At 43.3% G+C, this 22,797-nt stretch overlaps 1 protein-coding gene across 2 annotated transcripts in view; it reads right to left on the bottom strand.

The window, feature by feature from the left end:
• ube2e2 (ubiquitin-conjugating enzyme E2E 2) overlaps positions 1 to 8,067 on the bottom strand; it is a 37,834-nt gene extending 29,767 nt beyond the window's left edge. The window contains exons 1-3 of one of the 2 annotated variants that reach the window (XM_030748920.1): positions 7,890 to 8,066; positions 3,827 to 4,010; positions 1,456 to 1,506 (exon numbers count right to left, since the gene is read on the bottom strand). In XM_030748920.1, coding sequence (XP_030604780.1) covers positions 1,456 to 1,506; positions 3,827 to 4,002 — 227 coding nt within the window. In that variant the 5' untranslated portion in view covers positions 4,003 to 4,010; positions 7,890 to 8,066. Of the gene's footprint in view, positions 1 to 1,455; positions 1,507 to 3,826; positions 4,011 to 7,889 lie in introns of both variants that reach the window. The other variant, XM_030748921.1, reaches the window with a different exon arrangement.
• Positions 8,068 to 22,797: the final 14,730 nt, after the last annotated feature.

Raw genomic sequence — 22,797 nt, 5'->3', positions numbered from 1 at the left:
GGCCGGGAGGAGCGTGTGGCATACAAATGATGGCGCAGCGGTCGGGCGCTCATTCGTGCGAGAATGTAAATGGCGCTGTGATCGTTTGCATGAGAAATTGTTTTTGATGCATCTGACCCCCCCACCCCCACCCCCACCCCACCCTGTCATTGTTAACACAAGCCTAATGTAGTTCAGTACATCACAGAAAAAAAACACCCAAAATAAAACACATTATTAGATTTTTGGTGTCATTTTAAAAGTACAAAAAGGGGAAAAACACAGACACGCACACACACACACACACACACACACACACAGAAAAGGATTATCTTGAAGAAGCTTAATTGTTTCCCAGGCAACTAGTTCCCCCACTAAGACGATGACTGTGAAATTTCCGCTAGCGATTATTTTACTTTCAAATGACTTAGCTGTGTCCTCAAGCTAAATCCTTCATGTGAGCCAACCTAGTTTTAAGAGAGGAGGGAGGCAGGATGGGGGGGGGGGTTTGAAATAGATTAGAGACCTCGAGGAAAAACAACATCTCTTTTAGCCCCCAGTACAATAACAAAACTGGGCTGTGAGCTGAAATGAAAAGGTTAGCTCAATGTTTATCGTTAATGATGGTGGGCTTCTGATGAGACCCAGCAGGGGTGATTAATTCATGCAATAAACAAGGCCGTCTAGGGTGTAGTAATTTCAAATTGCCAGATGAGTCACACAAAGCCGTTTTCCTTAATCATTTTAAGCAGGTGCCTGAACGGATATGGCCAATCAGAGCGGTCAGAAAACATCAGCATCTCCCACAAGTGTCCTCGACAAACACCGGCATCCATTTTCTTTCTTAATTTGCAGTGGAGTGCTGATTCAGAGAGTAATTATTGTGCAGTAATAAACAAAGCCACAATCAATGACAGCGTCACTTTGTGTGGTTTGGGTTAATAAAAGCTGGCTCCCTCCCAAAGGTATGCCTTTTGTCATGTCCGCAGAGGCTGATGCACATGTGGCCTGCCGCTCGCTCGCGACCGTATCTCTTCCTCAAAGGGCTCAGAGCCGCGACAGTAGCACACAATAACCATTGTCTGTGGTAAATCCCCAGCACAGTGAGTGTGTGTGTGCGCGTGTGTGTGTGTGTATGTGGACCACACGAGAATCGAAACAGGTTTTAAAGTCACACCGCACACTCGTTTTCCACCATTTCAGAGGAACCAGAACACTGTCATCTAAAAAAAAAAGGCAGCATGCATTATGCAGCAGCAACAACTCCAGAGTGGCCTTAATTCACTCGAATACAGCAAACAAAGAATACAAACAAACAGCAGCATTATGGGAACGAAAACAAAACCAAGTGCATTACTTCTCCTTTTCTCGGATAAAAAGCCATGAGAAGAGAACCTCGCTGTCCGTATCAGCGTCAGCATCAACACACAGACTGAGTCATTACAGAAACGCTCTGAATGTGTAACATCGCCTTACCTGCAGTTTGGAGGTGGGTCTAGTGTTATTTCCGCAAGCTCTTTTTGAATCCTGCAAAAGAAATATTTGCATTAAAATTCATCTGAAGGAGTGGAGATTTCTTCAGTTCATTTCTTCAGTGATACAAGCGTTCAAACAGGTGCGTGTTTCACCCAAATCTCTAACCACATCACTGCTCTTCCTGCACACATTAAAGAAAAACAAAGCTGTCAGCAGCCTCAGAGGGTCTGGCCTTTCCCCATAAAGAAAATCAAAGAAATTTAACTGTTTTTTCTTGTAATTTTGGCGCCATTTACTCAAGCAGAAAACACTTTTGTCTATGAAACGGCTGATAACTAACAAGATCCTGAGACATTCAGCATCACACCACAGCACTATATTGAGTCTAAAAAAGCAATCCAATCATAATCAAGTGTTGATGCCTGCGGTCGACTACACAATTAAATGCTGCTGCCCTCGATAGTCTGCACCCAAAATCCTAGTCAGTTAAACTGTCTTTATTTTATTTTGATGTAGACAATGGGCGGCTGTTTGCTCTGTCAGAGAAAACTGACATATAACCTGTGGACTGGAGCGATGTGTGATAAGGTCGTGCAGGTGGATGATACTGAGGACCAAATGATTGGCAACAGCTCGGTTATTGATGCTTTAATATTATGATTTGATTCATAATAAGCTGAACCTGCCTCGCTATCTCCACAACCAGCCAACACTTGCAACATGGACATGACCTAACAAGCTCATGCTCGTGTGTGTGTGTGTGTACTGATCTAATCACTGATCTATCATCATGAGAGAGAACAGGAGGATATTTATGACAGTCTGATTGATTTTTAAGTTACAGTGTAATGTGACTGCACTTAGAGAGACGCTTTCATTTCTGCAGTGTGTCGAGTTTGGCACGATGGAGGAGGAGGAGGCGGAGAGGTAGGTAAGATATTTTAAACATCTAGAAACAGACTGAAGGAGTTAGCAGGGCTGTGACTCTAAGGTAAGACTTGATACTGTTTCAGGAGTTTCACCTGATTTTCACCCACTTTTAACTAATTAGCCACCTACACAGCACTAAATCGCTCATCTTTCTATATCAACAGGTTAACGTCTTTTCACGCTGGAAGTCAGAAATAACCTCCCCATCTGTGTGGTCCTCTCTCACCCACAAGCTACTGAGTTTTTTTTCTATTTGGGCCACACATGCGTTATGGAGGGTGGAAAGCGCTACCACAGTAGGTGCACATTAACCTCCTCGGCAGCTGCCCTGATGGTGATGATACTGCTGGTTATCGCCATGTGTCAGCACATCCGTGTGGATGCCGGCCTGCTGATGTGAGCCACACTCGGTGAGCTAATTTGTGCCACACATTTCCGCGATATTAAAAATATGATTGGGTTTCTGAAGTATATGATGAACAGTTTCAAATGGCTCATAACACAAATGGAACATTTGTATCGAGGGTATGTAATTTTGTCCATTTGCTTGTGCTCAGCTTTGACTGATGGCCAAATATTTTCTTTTAGACTAGTTATTGTGATTTTTTTTCCAGGGACATCACGATCATCCACCCCACTAACGAAAAACACAGGCATGAACTGAAATTGTGGTTTTGGACAATTGTTGACAATTGCCTTAACAATATGCAAATCAGTCACGCTTTTGCGGGTGGAAAAATAATTATTAACAGAGTTTGTAATGATGCAGATTGCAAGCTCTTTTGCTTATGTCACCAGCTTAAATATAACCGGATTAAGCATTCCTATTGTCTGTTTATTAAACACAAAATTAACATCAAGCACAAGAATGAAAGAGGCAGCTTTGATCATTTGCTGCAGATAAGCATAAAATTAGGATTCAGGCAGTGCTGAGTAAAAACAACACTGAAGTCTGTGCATGTTTCGGCTCTTGCTGCTTACAGGAAAACAAACAACCAAAAAAAGATGTTCATAATGTCAGTCTGTCATAAAAAGGCTCAGTGGCCTGAGCCAAATGATTGCATAATTCTCTCATTGGCTGTCTTTTTTGGGAATAAGTGTGAAGACTGGTTGGAGGTGAGTGTTGGTGGTGGCGTAGGAGACTGCAGAGCACGAGGCGCATCCAGCCGAACAAACAGGCTGAAACGGGAATCTCTCTCTTTTTATAAATGACAGCGGTGACACCTCGGTGCAGAGCTGTGCGAGTTACCTCCATTCTGTGGGTTTAGTGTCACACTGAATAGCGTGGATGTTTGAAATGACAATGCCTGTGGGACTGTAGTCTTTTTATATTACTTCACACCCCCGAGGCACGAGAAAGGGGGAGAGGCCTTCAGTTTAACAAACAACTCCTGTGTAAACGCGCCTCTCTCAAAGCCAGATTCGAGCTCCCTTTTCTTACCTCTTGGCACTAGTTGAGAGTTTAGCAGCGGTTTTACTCGAGATCTTGGTCTCCTTCTTTTTGGGCTGTGCTTGCTCTCGCTCCTGTTCAGGCGGTACCGATTCCCGCTGCTCAATATCCGAGCTTCCCCCGCTTGTGCTGGGGCTGTCGTCTGGTCTCTGCACTTCGCTGGACATCGTGGGCCCTAAAAGGAACAAATAAATAGTCATAGGCAGCAAGTTTCCACAAGGTCAGACAGTTGGGTAGACTTGAAGGAAGCCACAGTAAGATTTCTTTAATTTAATCAATCAAAAGCTGGGTGTGGATGAGGGTTAAAACTGCGCAGACTGTAAGTTGATGAAAAGACATTTGTCAAAGCCTACAGTGCAGCAGATTACACATGTATAAGGCCCCTGTTAAGAATATAATGAGACATTCACCCAATGATCTACTAGGGGTTACACACAGCAGAGCAGTCATTAGGTAGACTCCACTGGCCTAGATTTCTAAAACAAACTAGAGGTCCTTTCGCTGCTCTGTGTCCACGCTTCCTGCTCTTTACTGGATAATGTGGTAGTTTATATTTCTCATCCATAAAGAGCTTTTGTTGTCCTAAAGGGCATTAATACACTACCCTGGTTTTGTTGTTTCTTTACAGATGATAAATACTATACTTAGTATTTAAATATTATTTTGCTGATTTTAACATATAAATCTATTTATGTGTTGTGCTGCATTAGCAGTATGTAAGCAGGGTTTTTCTGCATAAAAAAAAATACGGTACTCCCTCAAAACAGGTTTTAGTCTAATCTGGGTTTCATTTCCTCAAGAAAACGTTTATTTTTGTTTCTGAAATGGATATGACATAAAAATACAAAGACTTTAACACAGACTTGCTGCCTTAGCTGTATGCAGACCTGTCATGATAATGTGCGTACTCTCTCCCTCATAGGCCCATTTTCAGCAGGAAAACCCCTGATGTGGTTGGCTCTGGATTGAGAGTAATATCATTCTTCAAAAACACTGAAATAATTTACTACAAAAAAAAAGAAAAAAAAAACCTCCACTAATGTATTTTATTTTTGAATAAATTAATTTCTGGATATTTTTCTTAAGGTGAAGGTCCTGATAACTAACGATGAGCACTTTTACTTTACGTAAAAGGTACTCATCGTACTTTTTGTGGTTCCTCTTTGCAAATTTATCCCAAACCTTCAGCTGTAGAGGGAAGCATTTTACCCACAGGTGACTGTTTTATTCTTTCAACTTATTTTTAGCTCTATTCCCCATTTCCTCACAATGCTTTGCCAATCACTGTAAATCTAAATTTCTTTAATGACTTGCTGCTCCATCTTATGATACAAACTGGTATTACCTCAAAGCACAGCCCAGCCCTAGCTCAGCTTCGCTTGATATCTCTTCAGCACAACGCAGAGATGATTCTGCTAATAGCTCCAGCGGCTCGACTCTAAGCACCTTCAGAATGACTGAGGCCCCGTTTACACGATGTTTTGATGCGTTCCGGCCTTCCGTTTACACGACAACAGAGTGAAAACAATGTGTTTCGGAAACGGGGTCCAGAGTGGAGCGTTTCAGAAACGCACCGGCTTGCGTTCTCGTGTAAACGCTTGATTTGAAAACGGGTGACTCACACATGCGCACTATGGTTGCGACGGCCACAGTTTTCCGCGCATGCGCAAATTGATAAACAGTACTCGCGGATTCACGAGTGCTTCTTGTGCTTTTCTTGTGTTTTTACCATTTTGTAATTCAGCATTGTGTGCAGCAGCGATCCAACCTCATCGTCAGTCCACACAAAACCTCTCACATTGTCCATTTTGTAAGTAATGACCAATTTGCTGCTACTGTGTCCCTCCACGCATGCGCGTCTTGCATAAACAAGCTTTGCAAAGAGAAAACCAACGCCAACTTGTGGCCTGGCATGGGAACTACATCGTTTTCATCGTTTCACGCATCCCTGTGTAAGCACAGATCGTTTCTGAAACGCTATCGTTTAAACGGAAGGCTGAAACGCATCGAAACAGCGTAAACGGGGACTGAACTCATCACGCTGGCTCTGAGGGAGACTCCAGCCACTCTTCGGAGAAAGCTCATTTCCACCACTTGCACCTGCAATCTAAATCTTTCGCCTTCAAAATAACTAACAATAATAGGCGTAGCAAAAATTTCAGGCCTAAACTAACAGAGTTATTGGGTTTTACTACAACAATGTCAGCGTTCTAGCTAGCAGTTGATCGCCTGGTGCTGCGCCGGGCTGAGGTAGCCCGTGAGCAGGCAGCACTAGCAAGCGATCGTCCAGTACCGAGGTCATCCATTTGGATGACCATTTACTGATAATGGGCATCAGTTAAAATCTTGATTGGATTAATTGACTAGTACATCTGGTGCCAACTAGTGACAATAGTGACGATTTGTCATCTAGTCGCACATCTAGTCTAGCTGCCCTCAAATGGCGTCCATGAACCATTTCAGATTTTTTTTGTGTTGCCAGGAGAACACTAACTGATGAGTTTTTCCCACAATGCAGCATGAAGTGAATTTGTCACCAAAGTTGAAATATTTCAACTTACACGTACACCGATTCACCTCTGCTTGAGTTGCCGACTTTGTGATGCCATCATGCAGCATGAAAACGTTGAGTTTGGCATGAACGTATATCATTAAGGGGAAGCAACTAGCAGCAACACAGGGGGTGGTAAATACCTCGGCAACCACAGGCGGGAAATGTCCACTAGCAACCAACCAACCATGAGTTCCAAAGCAACGGGCGAAGGACGAATACATCGATTTGCTCGTGGCAAAATGCTTTGTAGCTGACAGTTGGTCATTGCAGTCTCCGGTTGCCTAGGTAACCCTCTAATGTATTTACCACCTTCATATGTCAATCAAGTCATTAAGTATTTGCTTCAATCTCAGGCCCCACAGCTGAGACCTGTCCTCTTGAAGTTACTGAACGCCACTGACTCTCAGTGGTCTCTGGTTGCTCCTGTGTGAAGGCCCCTTCACTCGCATTGCCACTTTACAAAACAGTTAATATAAAAAGGATCTGTATAGTGCACTTTTCATGCCACAGCATGAGCCTGAAATTCATATCCATTGTTTTCCCAACAATTTTCCACACTGTATTAATTTCTGAAAAAAGAAATGCCACCTCATTTTCTTTTTTTAAACCCTGGAAACGCCCCTGGACTTAAATAAATACGTGAACTTGTATAACCCCCCCCCCCCCCCCCCCCCCCCCCCCCACACACACACACACACACAACAGCTCGATTTAAGCTCTCTGATAGGCACGAAGTTAATCAAAACGATCAAGTGAAGTAGGGGGTAGGTCATCTTTCCCCTCCCGGGGGGGGAAGGGTGTTTCACGGAGGCGATAAGGACACCAACGGCTGAAATGTACCCGCTTTTGAGATGCCAGGGTCATTATATCCCCTCAAAAATAACAACAGACACAAGTTAAAAGGTGTGTGTGGCATTGAGACGTCACCTCATTGCTTTGCCAAAGCAAGGAGGTCAACATTTGTGGGGGTGAAACGCACAAAAGGGGTCGGCTAAAACAAAAGCGACCATAAACATAATTGGGAGCTAGCTAACGTTAAAAGGCCGGGGGGGAGGAGGGGTGGGAAAGTAGGGTGCATTATGTTACCGCTGAGGGGTATTTAAAAAGAAAGAACAGAAGCCGAACAGGCCTCGGTGTTTTAAACTCAATTAAAATACGCAGAGAAGAAGGCGCTAATGCCGGACTCGTCCGAAACAACCGACGGCGGGGCTGATGGAGGACGGTGAGCGGCGGCAGGGCCAGCGGAGCGCGCAGGGGGCGGGAGGGGGGGTAATGTGTGGATCCTCGCCGTTTCTGGAGTGTCCACATTGAGCGGTGAAGAGCAGTGACCCTGCCTCGGCACAAAGGGAGGCTCGTCCCACACATCCACCACCTCCCCCTTCTTTTCCTCCTCCTCCTCCTCCCTTCTTCTTCTTCATTGGAAAACGACACTTTTCACGGGACATTTACTTACTTTTCGCGGATCTACGAGCGGCGGCTGAACGCGTGTGTCGACCTTACCTGACAGCTGGCCGTCGATGCTGCAATTCCGCGTCGTAATCCCAAGGTACCGAAAAAAGTATATCCTCTCACGGCCGTCTGCTCGCTCCCGTGTCCTTGCTATTTAACTGGAGGTAGCAGCAGCAGAAAAGCGATTACAGAAAACTGAGGCAGCCCCGGACCGCCTCCACGCGCGCTCCCGGGCTTGCGCGTACCGCTCGTGCACGTGGGCCGCATTGGTGAGAGAAGTGCACGAGGCCAAGGCAATAAAGGCCTAATGAGTAAATTAAAAAAATATATATATATATACAAGGAATAAAAGACGTTAGTCGCGCTGCAGGTTAGTCATGTAAAATGTCTTTATCAGCCTGTTCAGGAGCGTAGTCCCAAATTATGAGCCCCATGTGTGCAAGAAGTACCCCCCCCCCCCCCCCCCCCCCACACACACACACACACACACACACTTCATTGCAATGCATACAGCTCAGGGGTATTTAAGCTCCAACTGCAGCATATGGGCTCATAGATAGCTCATGATATGTTTGTTTAGTAGACAACTTGCATGAGTGCAAAGTTGGTTAGAAGTCCTGTATATTGACAGGAAAGCAGGGTTTAAAGCTGCAGCAGGCAACATATTTTTGGTCTCTTTAAGGTGGGGGGGCTTTCAGCATATTGTAAAGTAGCATATAAAATGTCTTTATCAGATTTTACTGAGTACGTTCAGGAGCGTAGCCACAAATTATGAGCCCCGTGTGTGCAGGAAGTGTTCTTCCCTTATATTTTCCTCCTCTACTCTACTACAGTGCGCACAGCTGAAGTCCCAACTCCTACATATGCAGACATAGAGTAACACAGAATGACATAGAATAGCTCATGTTATGTTTGTTTAGTCTAATCAACACTTTTATGAGTGCAAAGTTGCACAGAAATGGTGGCCATTGATAATGGCTTTGGCTCCACTGGACAAAAACATCCACAACCTTTCAGGATATTGTAACTGAAGCTAGGGTTTCTTATTTATGGCACTGACCATGATTAATAATTCAGACATTTTTTTTCCCAAATCCTCCCGCCTACACCCGAAATGGAAACTCACCAGAATTTGAATTTAAAAAAAAAAAGGTTAAACCGTTATTTTAAAAAATGGATTTCATTTATTCAAGTATAAAATATAGTTTTATTAATCAAATGGAGAAAAATGATATGAAATATGTATACATTTCTTAGGCAAGATAAGACAGGGTTATTGCCTTTATCATGTGGACCAGTCCTGCCTGTTCACCCACTAAAGCCCACTTTGAACCAGGAGTTTAACACAATTATTTATTAATTTAACAAACATGCATTTATTGAACTTCAAAAAAAAATTTTGTTTGCAGATTTCCTCAACTGTGAATATAATTCAAATAAATGGACAGATAGAGGTGGATATCCTCTGATCATCTCACATCTCCCTGCTGTCCTGCAGCCTCCACTTGTTAATGGCTGCCAACAATCAGCTGACACATGTGCATGTAGGGTCTTTACCATAAAACTGACTTCTGTTGTTGTGAGCTGGCACCACATAAATAAAAATTAAATTGAACCTGCTTACACTTACTTGCCCATGCAAGTCTGTGGAGTGGAGCTTAGGATAGAGATGGGACAGATGCAGGAGGAGGGTTGTTTTTATCCATAAAGAAACTTAAATACCTTAAATAACGGGCTTTGGCTGTTGTGCGTTTCTTCATCATTAAGTGCTAAACTCAGATATAGTTTAGCTTTATGACTTTATGATGGTTTCCTAGACAGGAAAAGACGTTAATACTAGAAACCAAAATAGAGCTTTTACCAGCTGCTGTATCCAGATGTTCCTCTGAATACATTCTTTAAAATAATGCTGTGGAAGAAGAAATCCATTTGCATTATTTAATTATTATACTGTGGAAATGAAAGCCTCATCTGACAGGTGTTCATCATTACACAGCATATTATCCAAAGTCTTTGTTTGCCTTTTGAATCTCTTGTATTGTTATCTCTTTATGAGGCGTTGCTGCAACAGTGTGGGTAAGTGGGGTCAATGGCTGAGAGTTTCCTGTGTCTCCCTTTACATGCTCACAGACTCTGTGACGGGATGGTCCCACTGTGGAACCAGTAAGTACTTGAAGGGTCTGTGGTTGAATTTTTGCACACTTTCCATCAAGTCTGCAGTCTTTCCTTGAGAGAGTAGCCAGATGAGGCATAACACTATACAGCAATGACTGTGTAATTCCACCTAATGAAGGAAATTTTCATTAATAAAAATACATCTTACCAATCTTATATTGTGATTTTCAGCACTGAGAGGTTTTGTAACGGTGGTTTCAGTGAGCCTCACACTTAATGGGATTATCTGGTTCAGTAAAGCAGCCTGCAGCAAATCAAGTATGCGTGTAGTTTTATTTATGTGACTTATGGGAACCGAGTCATCAACCACTGCCCACAAAAATCCACAATGAAGAAATCTGACATGTTAAGACACAAGTATGAGATTCCCAGGCACACAGCAGCATACTTGAGGTAGACTTGTTCCAGGAGACACTGTCACTGCTGCCCTCAGTCACTGATTCTAACTTTCATTATAGGAATTTCTAGGTGCATCCAAAGGATGGAGTGTGCCAGGTTTGTGGTCTCAGGATCGCTGTGTCTACATTTTGCAGACCCCGTTGGCCTCATTGAGTGACGACCTCCACATGCATAGTGATGGTTTGCAGCCAAGTGAGAAATGGCTGGGATGAAAAGTTTGAGACTGTGGTTCTTGAAACTGTGGAGTGGCCCACTCGTGGTTGGGAATCAGTTGGTGTCTCAAGTGGAGAAGTTCAAGTATCTTGGGATTTCATTCATGAGTGGGGGGGAGAGTGGAGCGAGAGACTGTAGATTAATTGCAGTGATGGGGATGTTGTACCAGTCTGTGGTAAGGAGGGAAGTCAGCATGAAGGCAGGTAGATTTACTGGTTGATCTACATTCCTACCCTCATTTATGGCCACAAGCGGTGGGAAGTGACTGAAAGAATAAGGCTGCTGATACAAGCAGCAGATGTGAGGTTCCTCTTAATGGGGGGGTCTGAGTGAGGAACTTGATCATTGGGCTAAAAGTAGAGCCACTGCTCCTCCACCTATTGAGGAGGCATCCTAGGTGAGGTGGTTAGGGCACGCTCCTGCAACCTGGATCTGGATAAGAGCCAGAAAACTGAGGAAAGTGTGAAGTAAAATGCTGCAGGAGAGCTTTTGCCAGCATGGTGCAGTCCTGTTAACTTAGTCTGATGCAGCCCTCTTATGCATCAAACTTGTCCATTTCTTTTAATCACAGGCTAAAAGCATAAATATCGACTGGAATACTTTGCAGATTCTTTCAAGTGGAAAAGATCTGCTTTTGGATGTAAAGTTCATAATAAATTAATGTGATGAGTTGCAGCTCAGCGCTGAAACAAGCCTGATAAAATGGCTTTATGAAACACTCTAAAAACACCCCAGTTCATGAACGCACTGGTGCATTTCATCACCGATCGTGGCAGGATGGCGGCGGTGACGTCGGTTAAAGGCTGTGAGCGTTAAGTGCTCAGAGCTCAGAGGGGACATCGGGCTGCAGCTTGAACACAGAGCCCTGACTGTGCTTTCACATCGAACTAGGAGCGGGAATCTGCGGCTCTGAAGATGCATGAGAACAAACAATAACAGATTCGTCCTGCTCGGCGCCAATTCATGTGAAAATCATGATTTTACGTAAGCAGCAGGAGCACATGCAAAAGACAGTCAAGAGGAAAAAGAAAGACAACTGAAGCATAAAAAATAATTTGAGCTCAGACTTTCACCTACCAGCTTTTTTACGGCGCTTTCAACCACATGATTCAGCGATGATTTCGACTATGAAATGCAATATCTGAAAAACGATAGCAAGGGGATATTTGAGATTGGATTATTGTTACACATGCTGTTCCCACAGAGCTAAAAACAAAAAGCCATGCTTAAAAATTTAGAAGTCAGCCGCTTAGATCAGCAAATGTCACATCTTGTGGCTAAAGCTGCTTTCAGATGTTCACTGAATGTGTCTGCTTCATGTCTGACTGAGCATCCTGGTCTATTTTCTGTAAAGGTCGCAACAGCAGTCTTTATAGGTTGGCCCTAATAAGATTTACATATCAATTTCATCCCAGCACAAGTTTAAATGCATCCTGTCACAATCATTTTAAGTTTATGACTCTGCATGTCTCCAGTAGTCGCTGTCTGGCCTTCTTCACAGTGATGTTTATGTGATGAGTCCAGGACAGGTCCTGTGAGATGGTCACTCCCAGGTATTTGAAAGTGTCCACTCTTTCCACCTCAGCACCACTGATGACAAGTGGATGGTAGTCCCTCTGCTGCTTCCTGCTGAAGTCCACGATCAGTTCCTTCGTTTTGCTGACGTTGAGCAGGAGGTGGTTCTCCTGGCACCAGTTCTCCAGGCGGGAGACCTCTCTCCTGTAGGCTGTCTCCTCATTGTGAGAGATTAGTCCCACAACAGCAGTGTCGTCAGCAAACTTGATGATGACGTTGGACTCTGACGTGGCCTCGCAGTCATGGGTGTACAGTGAGTACAGCAGAGGGCTGAGCACACAGCCTTGGGGGGATCCAGTGTTGAGGGTGAGGGAGGATGAGGTGAGGTGACCCACTCGTACCACCTGTGGTCTGCTGGTCAGGAAGCTGTGAACCCACCTGCACAGGGATGGGCCCAGGCCCAGGTCCAGCAGCTTAGAGACCAGCCTGGAGGGAACTATGGTGTTGAATGCTGAGCTGTAATCTACAAACAGCACTCTCACATAGTTCCCCTTACCAGTGTCTATGTGTGAAAGGGTCTTGTGGAGAAGGAAGGATATGGCGTCATCTGTGGATCTGTCTGGCCGGTATGCAAACTGTAGTGGGTCGAGGGTGGTGGGCAGTGAGGAGGTGATGAATGTCTTGATGAGTTTTTCAAAACACTTCATCACCACAGAGGTGAGCGCTATGGGCCTGAAGTCATTGGGGCTGCTGGGGTGTGGTTTCTTTGGGACAGGGACTATGATGGACTTTTTAAAGCAGGTGGGAATCACACACAGTTTCAGTGAGAGGTTGAATATCAGTGTAAACACAGGTGCCAGCTGGTCAGCGCAGGTCTTAAGGACACGTCCACTAATACCGTCTGGTCCAGCCGCTTTCCTGGTGTTTACACGTCTAAACGCCCTCCTCGCGTCGCGCTCCGTCACAGTGAGTGTCTCCGCCCCTCCGGCCGGGAGCGCAGCGGGCTGTCGGCTTCCCGACTCAAAGCGCGCAAAGAAGATGTTGAGTTCATCAGCCAGAGAAGCGTCGGCACTCACCGGGTGTGTGTGTGGTGCTTTGTAGTCCGTGATGGTGCGTAGTCCCTGCCACAGTCCCCTGGAGTCAGACTGTTGTAGTTGCTGTTCCAGTCTGCGGCCGTAGCGATGTTTAGCCTCTTTCACCGCTCTGCGGACGTTGTATGATGCAACCTTGTAGTCCTCCATGTTCCCAGAGGCGAGGCCGGAGTTGTAGGCAACGGTGCGGGACCTCAGGGCGTCGCGGACAGATTTATCCACCCACGGCTTCTGGTTGGGAAAAGTCCTGATGGTCCTCCTAAGTGAAGTGTCATCAACAACTTTCCCAATAAATCCCACGACAGTTTCCGTAAACTCCTCGATGTCTCCGCCCGCGCTGCTGCGAAACATGTCCCAGTCGGTTGAATCCAACGCACCCTGCAGAGCGGCCTCTGTTTGATCAGACCACCGTGTCACTTCTCTCACAGCAGGGGGTTCCTGCCTGAGCCGTTGTTTGTATTTCGGCATGAGAAGGACAGCGGTGTGGTCAGACTTCCCAAAAGGCAGAAGAGGCTTTGCTTTGTAGCCCTCTTTGAATGGAGAGTAGCAGTGGTCTAGGGTCCTCTCTCCTCTGGTGGGGCAGTCGATGTGTTGAATCAATTCCGGTATCACCTTTTTCAAGTTTGCACTGTTAAAGTCCCCGGCTACGATGAGAGCCGCATCACGCTGGTTAGCCTGATAGGTGGAAATAGCCTCATGTAGCTCGGATAGTGCAGTGTTTGTATCCGCCTGAGGTGGAATATAGACGGCGCTGAAGATGACCGAAGTGAACTCGCGGGGCAGGTAGTGGGGGCGGCATTTCAGGGTTAGGAGCTCCAGGTTAGGTGAACATGATTGTTTCAGAGGGACAACATTCCTACTGTCACACCAGTTGTTATTAATCATTAGGCACACACCTCCTCCTCTTGATTTTCCAGACTCACTCGTTCTGTCCGTGCGATGAACACTGAAGAACTCCGACGGCTGTACGGCGTGGTCCGGTATGAGGGGAGTCAGCCATGTCTCCGTGAGACAGATGATGTTGCAGTCCCTTTTGTCCCTCTGAAACTGTATCCTGGCCCTGAGTTCGTCCAGCTTGTTATCCAGTGACTGGACATTAGCCAACAGGATGCTCGGCAGTGGCGTTTGGTGCGCTCTACGCCTCAGCCTCTCTCTTACGCCGGCTCTTTTCCCTCGGGGCCTTGTCCGTGACCTGGGGGCTCCGCGCCGTCCTTTGTTTGAGCTGGCCCACTGGAAACGCTGGATCTCCTGAGGCCAAGTCGGGTCGGGAGAAAAAGGTGTCAGAATACAGCCAGAGTGCTGTATTCTGATATTAAAAAGAGTCTGTCTGTCATACGTGATATGACACAGAGCAGGCGGAATTAGCAGGCGGAATTTAATCATTAATTATTATTAATCTCTGCCCCCCCCCCCCCCCCCCCCCCCTCTCAGCAGATGACTGCCCCTCCCTGAGCCTGGTTCTGTTGGAGGTTTCTTCCTGTTTAAAGGGAGTTTTTCCTTCCCACTGTCACCAAGTGCTGCTCATAGGGGGTCGTTTTGACTGTTGGCTTTTCTCTGTATTATTGTAGGGTCTTTACCCACAATACAAAGTGCCTTGAGGCGACTGTTTGTTGTGATTTGGCGCTGTATAAACAAAATTGAATTGAATTGAATAGAACAGAGAATGATCTAAGCTAAAAACGACATGAGTAAGAGGTCCTGGGTCTGAATCCTTCATTTGTTATGTTTTCCAGAAAGCCCAGTCTCCAGTGTGGAGAAGGAACATTAAAAGTCTACAAGAGGAAAAGGAGACAGGGAGTCAGAGTCAGAGGTCAGACAAAAGGGTTTTATTGATTATTGAACTCAAAGAGACCGCCAAGCATCTGTTTTCAACAAGAACAAAACAAACAAACAAACAAATAAAAACTGGTAGATGAGAGAAATTTAAAACACACGCTCCTTCACACGCAGAAGAAAGCAAGTACAAGCAGACAGCTTAAGTACTCAGAGGGATCATTACTAAGAAATTTCCTAGTTATACAGGAAGATGGGGGGGGGGGGGGTTGCTAAGACTGCAGAGAGAGCAACACAACATGCCCACACAGCAAAACCACAGTGGGCTGGGTCAGCCTGTAACATACATAATGACTGTCTAATTTCCAATGAGATTTAGACCTTTGTCTAAGGTGCTTTTTCCTTATTCCCACTTCAGCTGAGAGATCTCACTCTCTCTTTCTTAGTTTGTGTACAAGCAGCTATCACTCACTGCAGCACCGTGAAGGAAACACCCACACAGACTCTATGCAAAGGCAGTTACGCTTCACTGGAGTCAAACATGACAATAAAGCGCAACAAGTCTGTTTTATGTTTTTGCAAATATTGCAGCAGACCTCTCTGACTGAGACCCTCTGACTGAATGACAGGATGGCTTTGCTTTTACAGACTGATGCAGGAAAGAAACTGATCTAGGGTCACGAAGGGTCAGTGTAAACTTCCAAAATTACTGTGTGATCATGCTCATTAGACTCCAGCTGGCACAGTATCGCCTTAAGATAAGTAACTGAAACAGAAAGGTGATTTTTCATTCCTTTTATAGGGTGTGGAGAAATTAATTTTCTCACAGCGCCTGTGAAACGCTGGAATTATCGCCCTCACAGCTGCTGCAAGAAGTTAGAAAAGCAACCAAAAAAAGCAACATTTAGCGGCAGCGAGTGAAGCACGAAGCAGCCACGGGGAATCACTCACATCAAGCTTTCACCAGCCTAAATTTAGCAGCACACTGACTCAAAGTTGGTGGTGGGTGACGTTTCTTTGAGGTTTTTGGACGGAGTTCTTTGTGACACATTCACTGCACTCCACTAACCCATGATATCTATCAATATCACTGTTTTGGTGAAACAAATGTGGACAGAACCCAAGGGCCTGTGTCAGGCAGCGCAGTAATGCAGACTAAACCCAATGCTGCTGAGCTGAATAACCACATCCCAAAGAAAAATAGCTCCGTGATGTTTTAACTGTAGTGGAAAAGTCAATGCATGAATTAAATACTTTGTTCAGTGATTCTCTCAGTTCAAACAACACTGCGCTAGTGCCGCACTTTCATGAAATATTGAGAGTAAGTGTGGTCTCACTCGCTGTGAAACCGTGCAAACGCTCCCATCCACTCAGCTGAGCATCCATAAAGCACCAAAGTGCTTATTCAGTCCCTGACAGCAGATCCAATCCACATTTCGTTTCAGGTTAAATAACTGCCACCTGGTCAAATAAAACAAGAATGAATTCATTTTGCAGACATTTCTCTTATTATTTGCCATCTTTAAATAGCCTTAATTCTACCTTAGATAATTGCACTCTTCAGAAGATCTGAATATGATCTGAATAAGATCTAAATATGAACACACCTCCACTCATTAATTGACTACTGAATTACCAGGCATATTGATTATTATTAACAGTTTTGGCCCTACTTGATGGTGTTAACTGGTTGTTAAAGCCACACATGGTAAAACGTAGCAGCTGAAGTATGATTAAAGAATTTTATGGTTGCATTAAGGCACTTACATACAGCATGGGGTAAAACTGTAGTTTCAGAGGAACATTAAGTTATTAAAAGGGACCTCTTATAAACATTTCAGTATTTATATTCTTGGACTCTCATCCCTGCTTATCTTCTGTTTTACACAAGCAGTTTTAGCTTCTTGCCTTCAGCTTTTAAACCAATTTCCTTTTGTCTTTCATAACAAGAGATTTGAACAGTAGTTAGGCCCCAGTCACACAGGTGTAGACACCTCTTAATAACCCCTGGTCACAGGGAAAAAATGAGTAGCAAGGGGCTGCTAGATGGCGATCTAGAGACCAGTCAGTGACTCCTTGGTAATCACGGTCACTAGGGCAAAATGTTGTATATGATGGTATATAGTGCTGCAACCTCCTTGTGACTGATTTGGTTGCTAGCTTTTTTCTGCAGCCTACTGTAGCTTTTATGGAAGAAGCCAAATTGCAAACACTCAGCAACTACTTGCTAAGCAGCAGTGAAACTGTGACGAGTGCGATGGGACTGTTCACCAAGTAAAAGCTGCGCCTTATCGTCGTGACCAACACATTTCAAAAGGCAAAGCTTTTACTTTGAAGGCGACGGTCTCCATTTATTTTTTGTGTTGCACTTTTTCAAGTTTCGCTATTTCTTGGTTGTTAGCGAGTCTGTCAGACAATTTGATATATTTCATGCAAACTATGGGGGGCCGCGGCAATCTGCAAGCAAGCAAAGCAATCACAAGGAGGTTTTTGGTGCAGCACCCTCTTTGTGACTGATTTCGTTTAGGGACAGCTAGCAGCTTCCAGCCACCGCTCGCCACAACTGGATGGGAGATACAAAATTTTCCCTAGTGGCTGGATGTTGGTGTCTAGGTCTGATTGAGGCTTTAGGTGGGAAAATGACCAAATTAGGAATATCTGCCATCTTTGACATCATAAAGAGCCAAAAGCAGAAAAAAAGGTCCTCTTTACAACCAAATAACATCTCAATATGAACTAGAAACATGAAATCATAACAGAAAATAGTTGCCTCTCTTGATCTGCTTTAGTTATTTCTCTGCTTTAAAGTATTTTTTCTTTCAGGCTTAAATGCTGCTAAAATGACCAAACTCCTCCCGAGCGTCCATGAAACTTTCATCTGCTCTCATCCAGCACCTCTGTGTTTAAAATTCCAGCCTGCTGGCCTGATTTACATGTAATTATTACCGTGTCACATTTAAAAAGTCCTCAGCAGAGGGTCTGTGAGGGGTGTCTCGCATTTACCGGAGTTTGATGGTCCTCATTATGCTTAATGCAAAACAGCTTAAGCAAGGTAACTGCAACCATATGACTGCCAAGTCAGATTAGGTCCTCCATGTGTTAGAGCGCGAGGACATAAAAGTCGGCCGTTATGCAGCAATGTTTTGTAGTTTGATACAAAGGTAACCAGGAGACTGCTGGAAATGAAAGTCAAACAAGTTATAATTTTCTTACATTTTCATGAGTCTTTGACACCTCAGTGAACCTGCACTAGTTTTTTTGTGTAATGCCAGTTTATATCCAACAATTTAGAGAGAAATATTCTGCATTAAATCCCGTTACATTTATATCACAACTGTCTACATTTTTCAAAACATATGCTTATAAAAATCTCTTCTTAAACCGGCTTCAACAAGAAAATGCTAATTAAAGGTTTATGCATCAGCAACAATAGCTTTATTAGATGATGCATGCATAATAATACATAATGAGAACAATAAGGGAGAATTTTCTTTCCTTTTTAATGAAGCGACATTTTAAAAGCAGGAGTTTATTAGATTTAAGTGATGTTATTAATAACACAGTGTAGGAAAGTAAAAGGCATTAGAAATGTGTTATACACCTATATCATTGTGCATAACGGCCTGTTTCATTATGCTGTATTTTATTTTACTGGATCATAATTACTGATGTAATATGTGCAAGTTACTTTTATGTTACAAGTGCATCAAGGAGGACTGTTTGTTTGTAATTGCTAATTTAAATTTAGAGTCATGCACAGTTTCAAAATAATCAAACTATAATTTGTTCAAAAAAAAATAAGTTTGTTAATGCAGTTCACTGTAAGAAGGACTTTCAGACGTGCAATTAAGGAAAAGTTTTGGGTTTTTTTTGTGGAAAATTAGCAGCTGAGGAAAAAGTGATCCACATGTGTGTTTGAGACATTGCACAAAGTTGTCCTTTTGTCATAGCAGGCAACGGTGGACAACATCCACAGACTGTATATAAAAGATGGATGCAGCCACCTTGATGTCAGCCGTTGTTTTTGGACTTTGTAGTTTAAAGCCTCATGATCAGCATTTTGGACACCAAAATGTTTGTTTTTGTTTGGAGACAGATGTGAACGTATCTGGATGAAAGGCTGGAGTGCCAGAGAAGGTGAGCCTTGTTAGCGAGCTGCACAGACAGTGACACCTGCTTTTTTAGTGCTAAGACTCTGGAGAATACAGGAATTTCTCTCAACAAAACTGAAGCACAAAGTTACATGGCAACAAGCCATAATGTTTTGCAGATACCAGCATTATCATGCTTGACATCAGCACCACAAACATGGTGGATAGGTCCAGTTTGGTGAGTGGAATTAGCTAAGTTGCGGCCAAGCAGACAGGGTAGGACAAAAGACATGCTGTGGAAGAGAGCCAGAGATGAATAATAATTAATGATTAAATACAGAGTGGAGGATAAACAGAGTAAAAAGAGGTGAATGAAAAGAAACACTCAGTGCATCATGGGACCCCCCCCCCAGCAGCTGAGGCCTATAGCAGTGTAAATAATGGAGGGTTTAGGTTGATCTAGCCCCAACCGTAAGCTTTATCATAAAGGAAAGTTTCGAGCCTAATCTTAAGAGTAGAGAATATTTGATGAAACTGTGCTGAACATTTGTGTTTTCACATTGCTGTCAGACGATGGCTCGAGTGAACATATAAAACCAGCTTTCAAGTCATTCAGTAACAGATTTCAAACATTTGAAATGCACCGTGTGTTTTTTAGTTAAAACCTTAATGATGCAGTGCTGTTTTGTAGCCCTTTATATGTTTTTTTTTTTACATCAAATATGTAAAGTGAAGCACATCACTGAGAAATGGCTAAGAGCCACAGCTTTAAGTCATAAAAAATGAGTGGAGTCAGAAGACCAAAGGGCCGGTGTGAAGAAAAGCAGAAAAAGCAAATACGCCCCAGCCACTGATTAATAAGATCTAGAGTTACCCCTCCCTGTTACTCAAACGGTCGTAGAGTAAAACATCAAACCATTTCCTGCATAATCGCTGTAACTCTCTCTGGGTTCCTGAGAGCTAAAACCTTTATTGTCTGGATTAATAACCCCACAGGCAGAAGTAATGGCTTACGTGGAAGCACTGCTCTTTTCTTCTGCCTCCTCAGGAGTCAATCCACTGTGATCTGTAGGCAGGCCTGAGGGGAACCTCGGTCATAAACTATGAGAAATAAATTGTTCAATAACTGGCTCCAAACCAGCACCTGATGGGAACTCACTCTTCCCGAGTGAAATGTCAGTTAATTACATTTATGCATATTTTGGCAGCATTTCGTCAAATACAGAAAAATAATGAATCACGATTCATCCAATATGCTTGACGGACTCGTATCCCTATGGGATGATTGTTCAGGAATCAATAAAACGCGTAAAGGCTCAGCCTGTGATTGCAGCCCGGTTTTCATGTTTTGTTTGCACAGAAGTTTATCCGGCACAGATTGTTTACTTTCACTGGGAAATTTATGGCCTGAGAACTGGTGTGTTCTGGCATAATGGGTTTTACATTATTAGGCTGTAAAAGGTGTGTAACAGTTAAACAAAATAGAATAAGGACTTTTTACAAAACACTTGGTATTCCATGTTCAACAACAATTTTGCCTTTGTTTACATTTTACATCTTTTTATGGAAATTAGGTTGTTGTATGCAAAACCTGGAGTCTCCTTTACTTTGAAAGAGCTTAGAGAGGATGTTCAAAGCCACTTCTTACCCTGGTCTGTCTCTAATGCTCATAAAAATCACATTGCGTAGATGTTTTACATTCCTCGCTTGTATTAAGGGGGAAAAAAAGCATTTATCTAAGCTCAGATTTTTTGCCAGAGAATGACTCATTTGTTTGACCCATAAACATGAACCCTGAAAAGAGGCCCCGGGGTGAATGGTTTCTTTGCAGTCCCCGATTACCCGCTATTTATGGTAATTTGGTGAAACAAATTCATTTGGGAATATGCAACATGCACATCACAGCAGAGGTAAAATGGCTGTGTAGAAATGAAGATGCCCTATCAGAGAGCTTTATCATTTGAGCTGACACTATAATTTAATGGTCAGTTGGTTTATGGAATATAATGGTGCGTTTTTCATAAATCGACTGACACACAATGAATATGTGGCCCAGGGGAACTTGAGGCCTGAGGCTGTAGCCTGGTTGGTAAGGCAGCCCATTAGGCTTTATTGCATCCTTTATTCCCATGTCTCTTTGACTGCCAAACAAGAAAAAAAAAATCAGATATTACATTTAGAAAACATCACATATGTATATGTAAACTTTCATTACGTGGAATCTTTTAGACTTTTGCTGCACTGTTTTCACTGCATCACCCTGTAATTCACTTTAACGTGTTTGGTATTCTGGGATCGAGGCTAGAATTAAAAATTGTGCTCTGGGTTTGAACAATCTCACACGAGTTTGCAGGCAGGGACACAGCAAATCGTCTGCTGGGCTGAAGAGGTTTGGCTGCAAGTCTGAGAAAATACTTATTTATAAGTTCACTGCGCTGAGCACTAATTAAACAAGACTGGGCGTCTGCATCTCTCCTGAGCAGCTCTGTGAGTTATAAATTCTCATGAGTGAAAAATAGAATCTGGAATAGAAATACACCTTCACTTAAACAGGAGTCTTGTGATGTAGCAGTCTTGACAATCATTTAAAACTGAAACAAAAACATCCTAAATAATCATGTAATTGTATGTTTTATATTGTGGTTTCTCTCTGCCTGAACCTCCTAATACTTTTATTTTCACCGCAATTCATGAGCCACAGAGAGAAAAGTAAATAAAGTTAGGGATGCATTTGATTACACAGACAAAGGTAAACAGGTTGTACATGTTTATAAAAAAGTTGACAAATCTCAGTCTCACCAGTTTATTTTGGCCAGTGTCTGGCCTTGTGGCCTCGAGAGAAAACAGAGGCCATTTATATACCTAGTGAGACGACTTAAAGAGTGACATATATATATTTAATTTCTGACCTCATGAACATCTATTTGAAAATAAAAATAAAGTAGAATAATTCTGACTGAGGTTACGAGTTCTGTACTGATCATTCAGTGTATCTATATTTTATCTGTAAAAGTTGCTCCCTTCGTCAGCAACTCTGATTTCTTCCTCTGCAGGAATTTGTTTTATATTATTATTATTTTGTAAGTAAGGGATGGCTCAAAGCCAAGGTTTGTAGGCTAATAGACTCTCGACATTCCTCAGTTTCTGTCAGCTGATGGACTTCCCATCCAGTACTGCCTTTTTCCCTCTCCAGAACAGCAAAGTTGTTAACAGTAGATTTGTCTTCAAGCACTTTGTATAAATATTTAACATCATGCTAAAACTGTGAAGCAAATATTCTGCTCTAGGAAATGAATAACCAACATTTTGCAGGAAGAACATTTGGCAGCATCACTGGTTGGTATTCCCCATCCCAATAAAATGAATTTTAAACACTCAACACTCAGTATAACCCAAACAATAACTCAAAGTTTTAATAAGAGTTTGCCAAACAGTTTAGTCTCATGGGATGTAAATTGAAGCCAAAGTCCTAGTGTAAAAAACAAACAAACTGCAGTTCCTCAGATGGCCACTTGAGGTTGGCACCTGAAGTGAGTGAGACCCCATATTCTCCCATATTAAAATGCCCAACAGCCAGATGCACTAACAGGCTTTAACCCCTATGGCTAATCTCATTTCATGATAACTCTACTTTGTGCTTTCTTTTAATGTATTTACATTATGACCACCTATCTAATTTTGTGTTGGTTCCCCTTTTGCTGC

The sequence above is a fragment of the Archocentrus centrarchus genome, chromosome 16 (genome assembly GCF_007364275.1).
Source record: "Archocentrus centrarchus isolate MPI-CPG fArcCen1 chromosome 16, fArcCen1, whole genome shotgun sequence".
Classification (NCBI taxonomy): Eukaryota; Metazoa; Chordata; class Actinopteri; order Cichliformes; family Cichlidae; genus Archocentrus; species Archocentrus centrarchus.
Note: the sequence above shows the minus strand (reverse complement) of the source record. Positions and strands in the feature narration are given on the sequence as shown.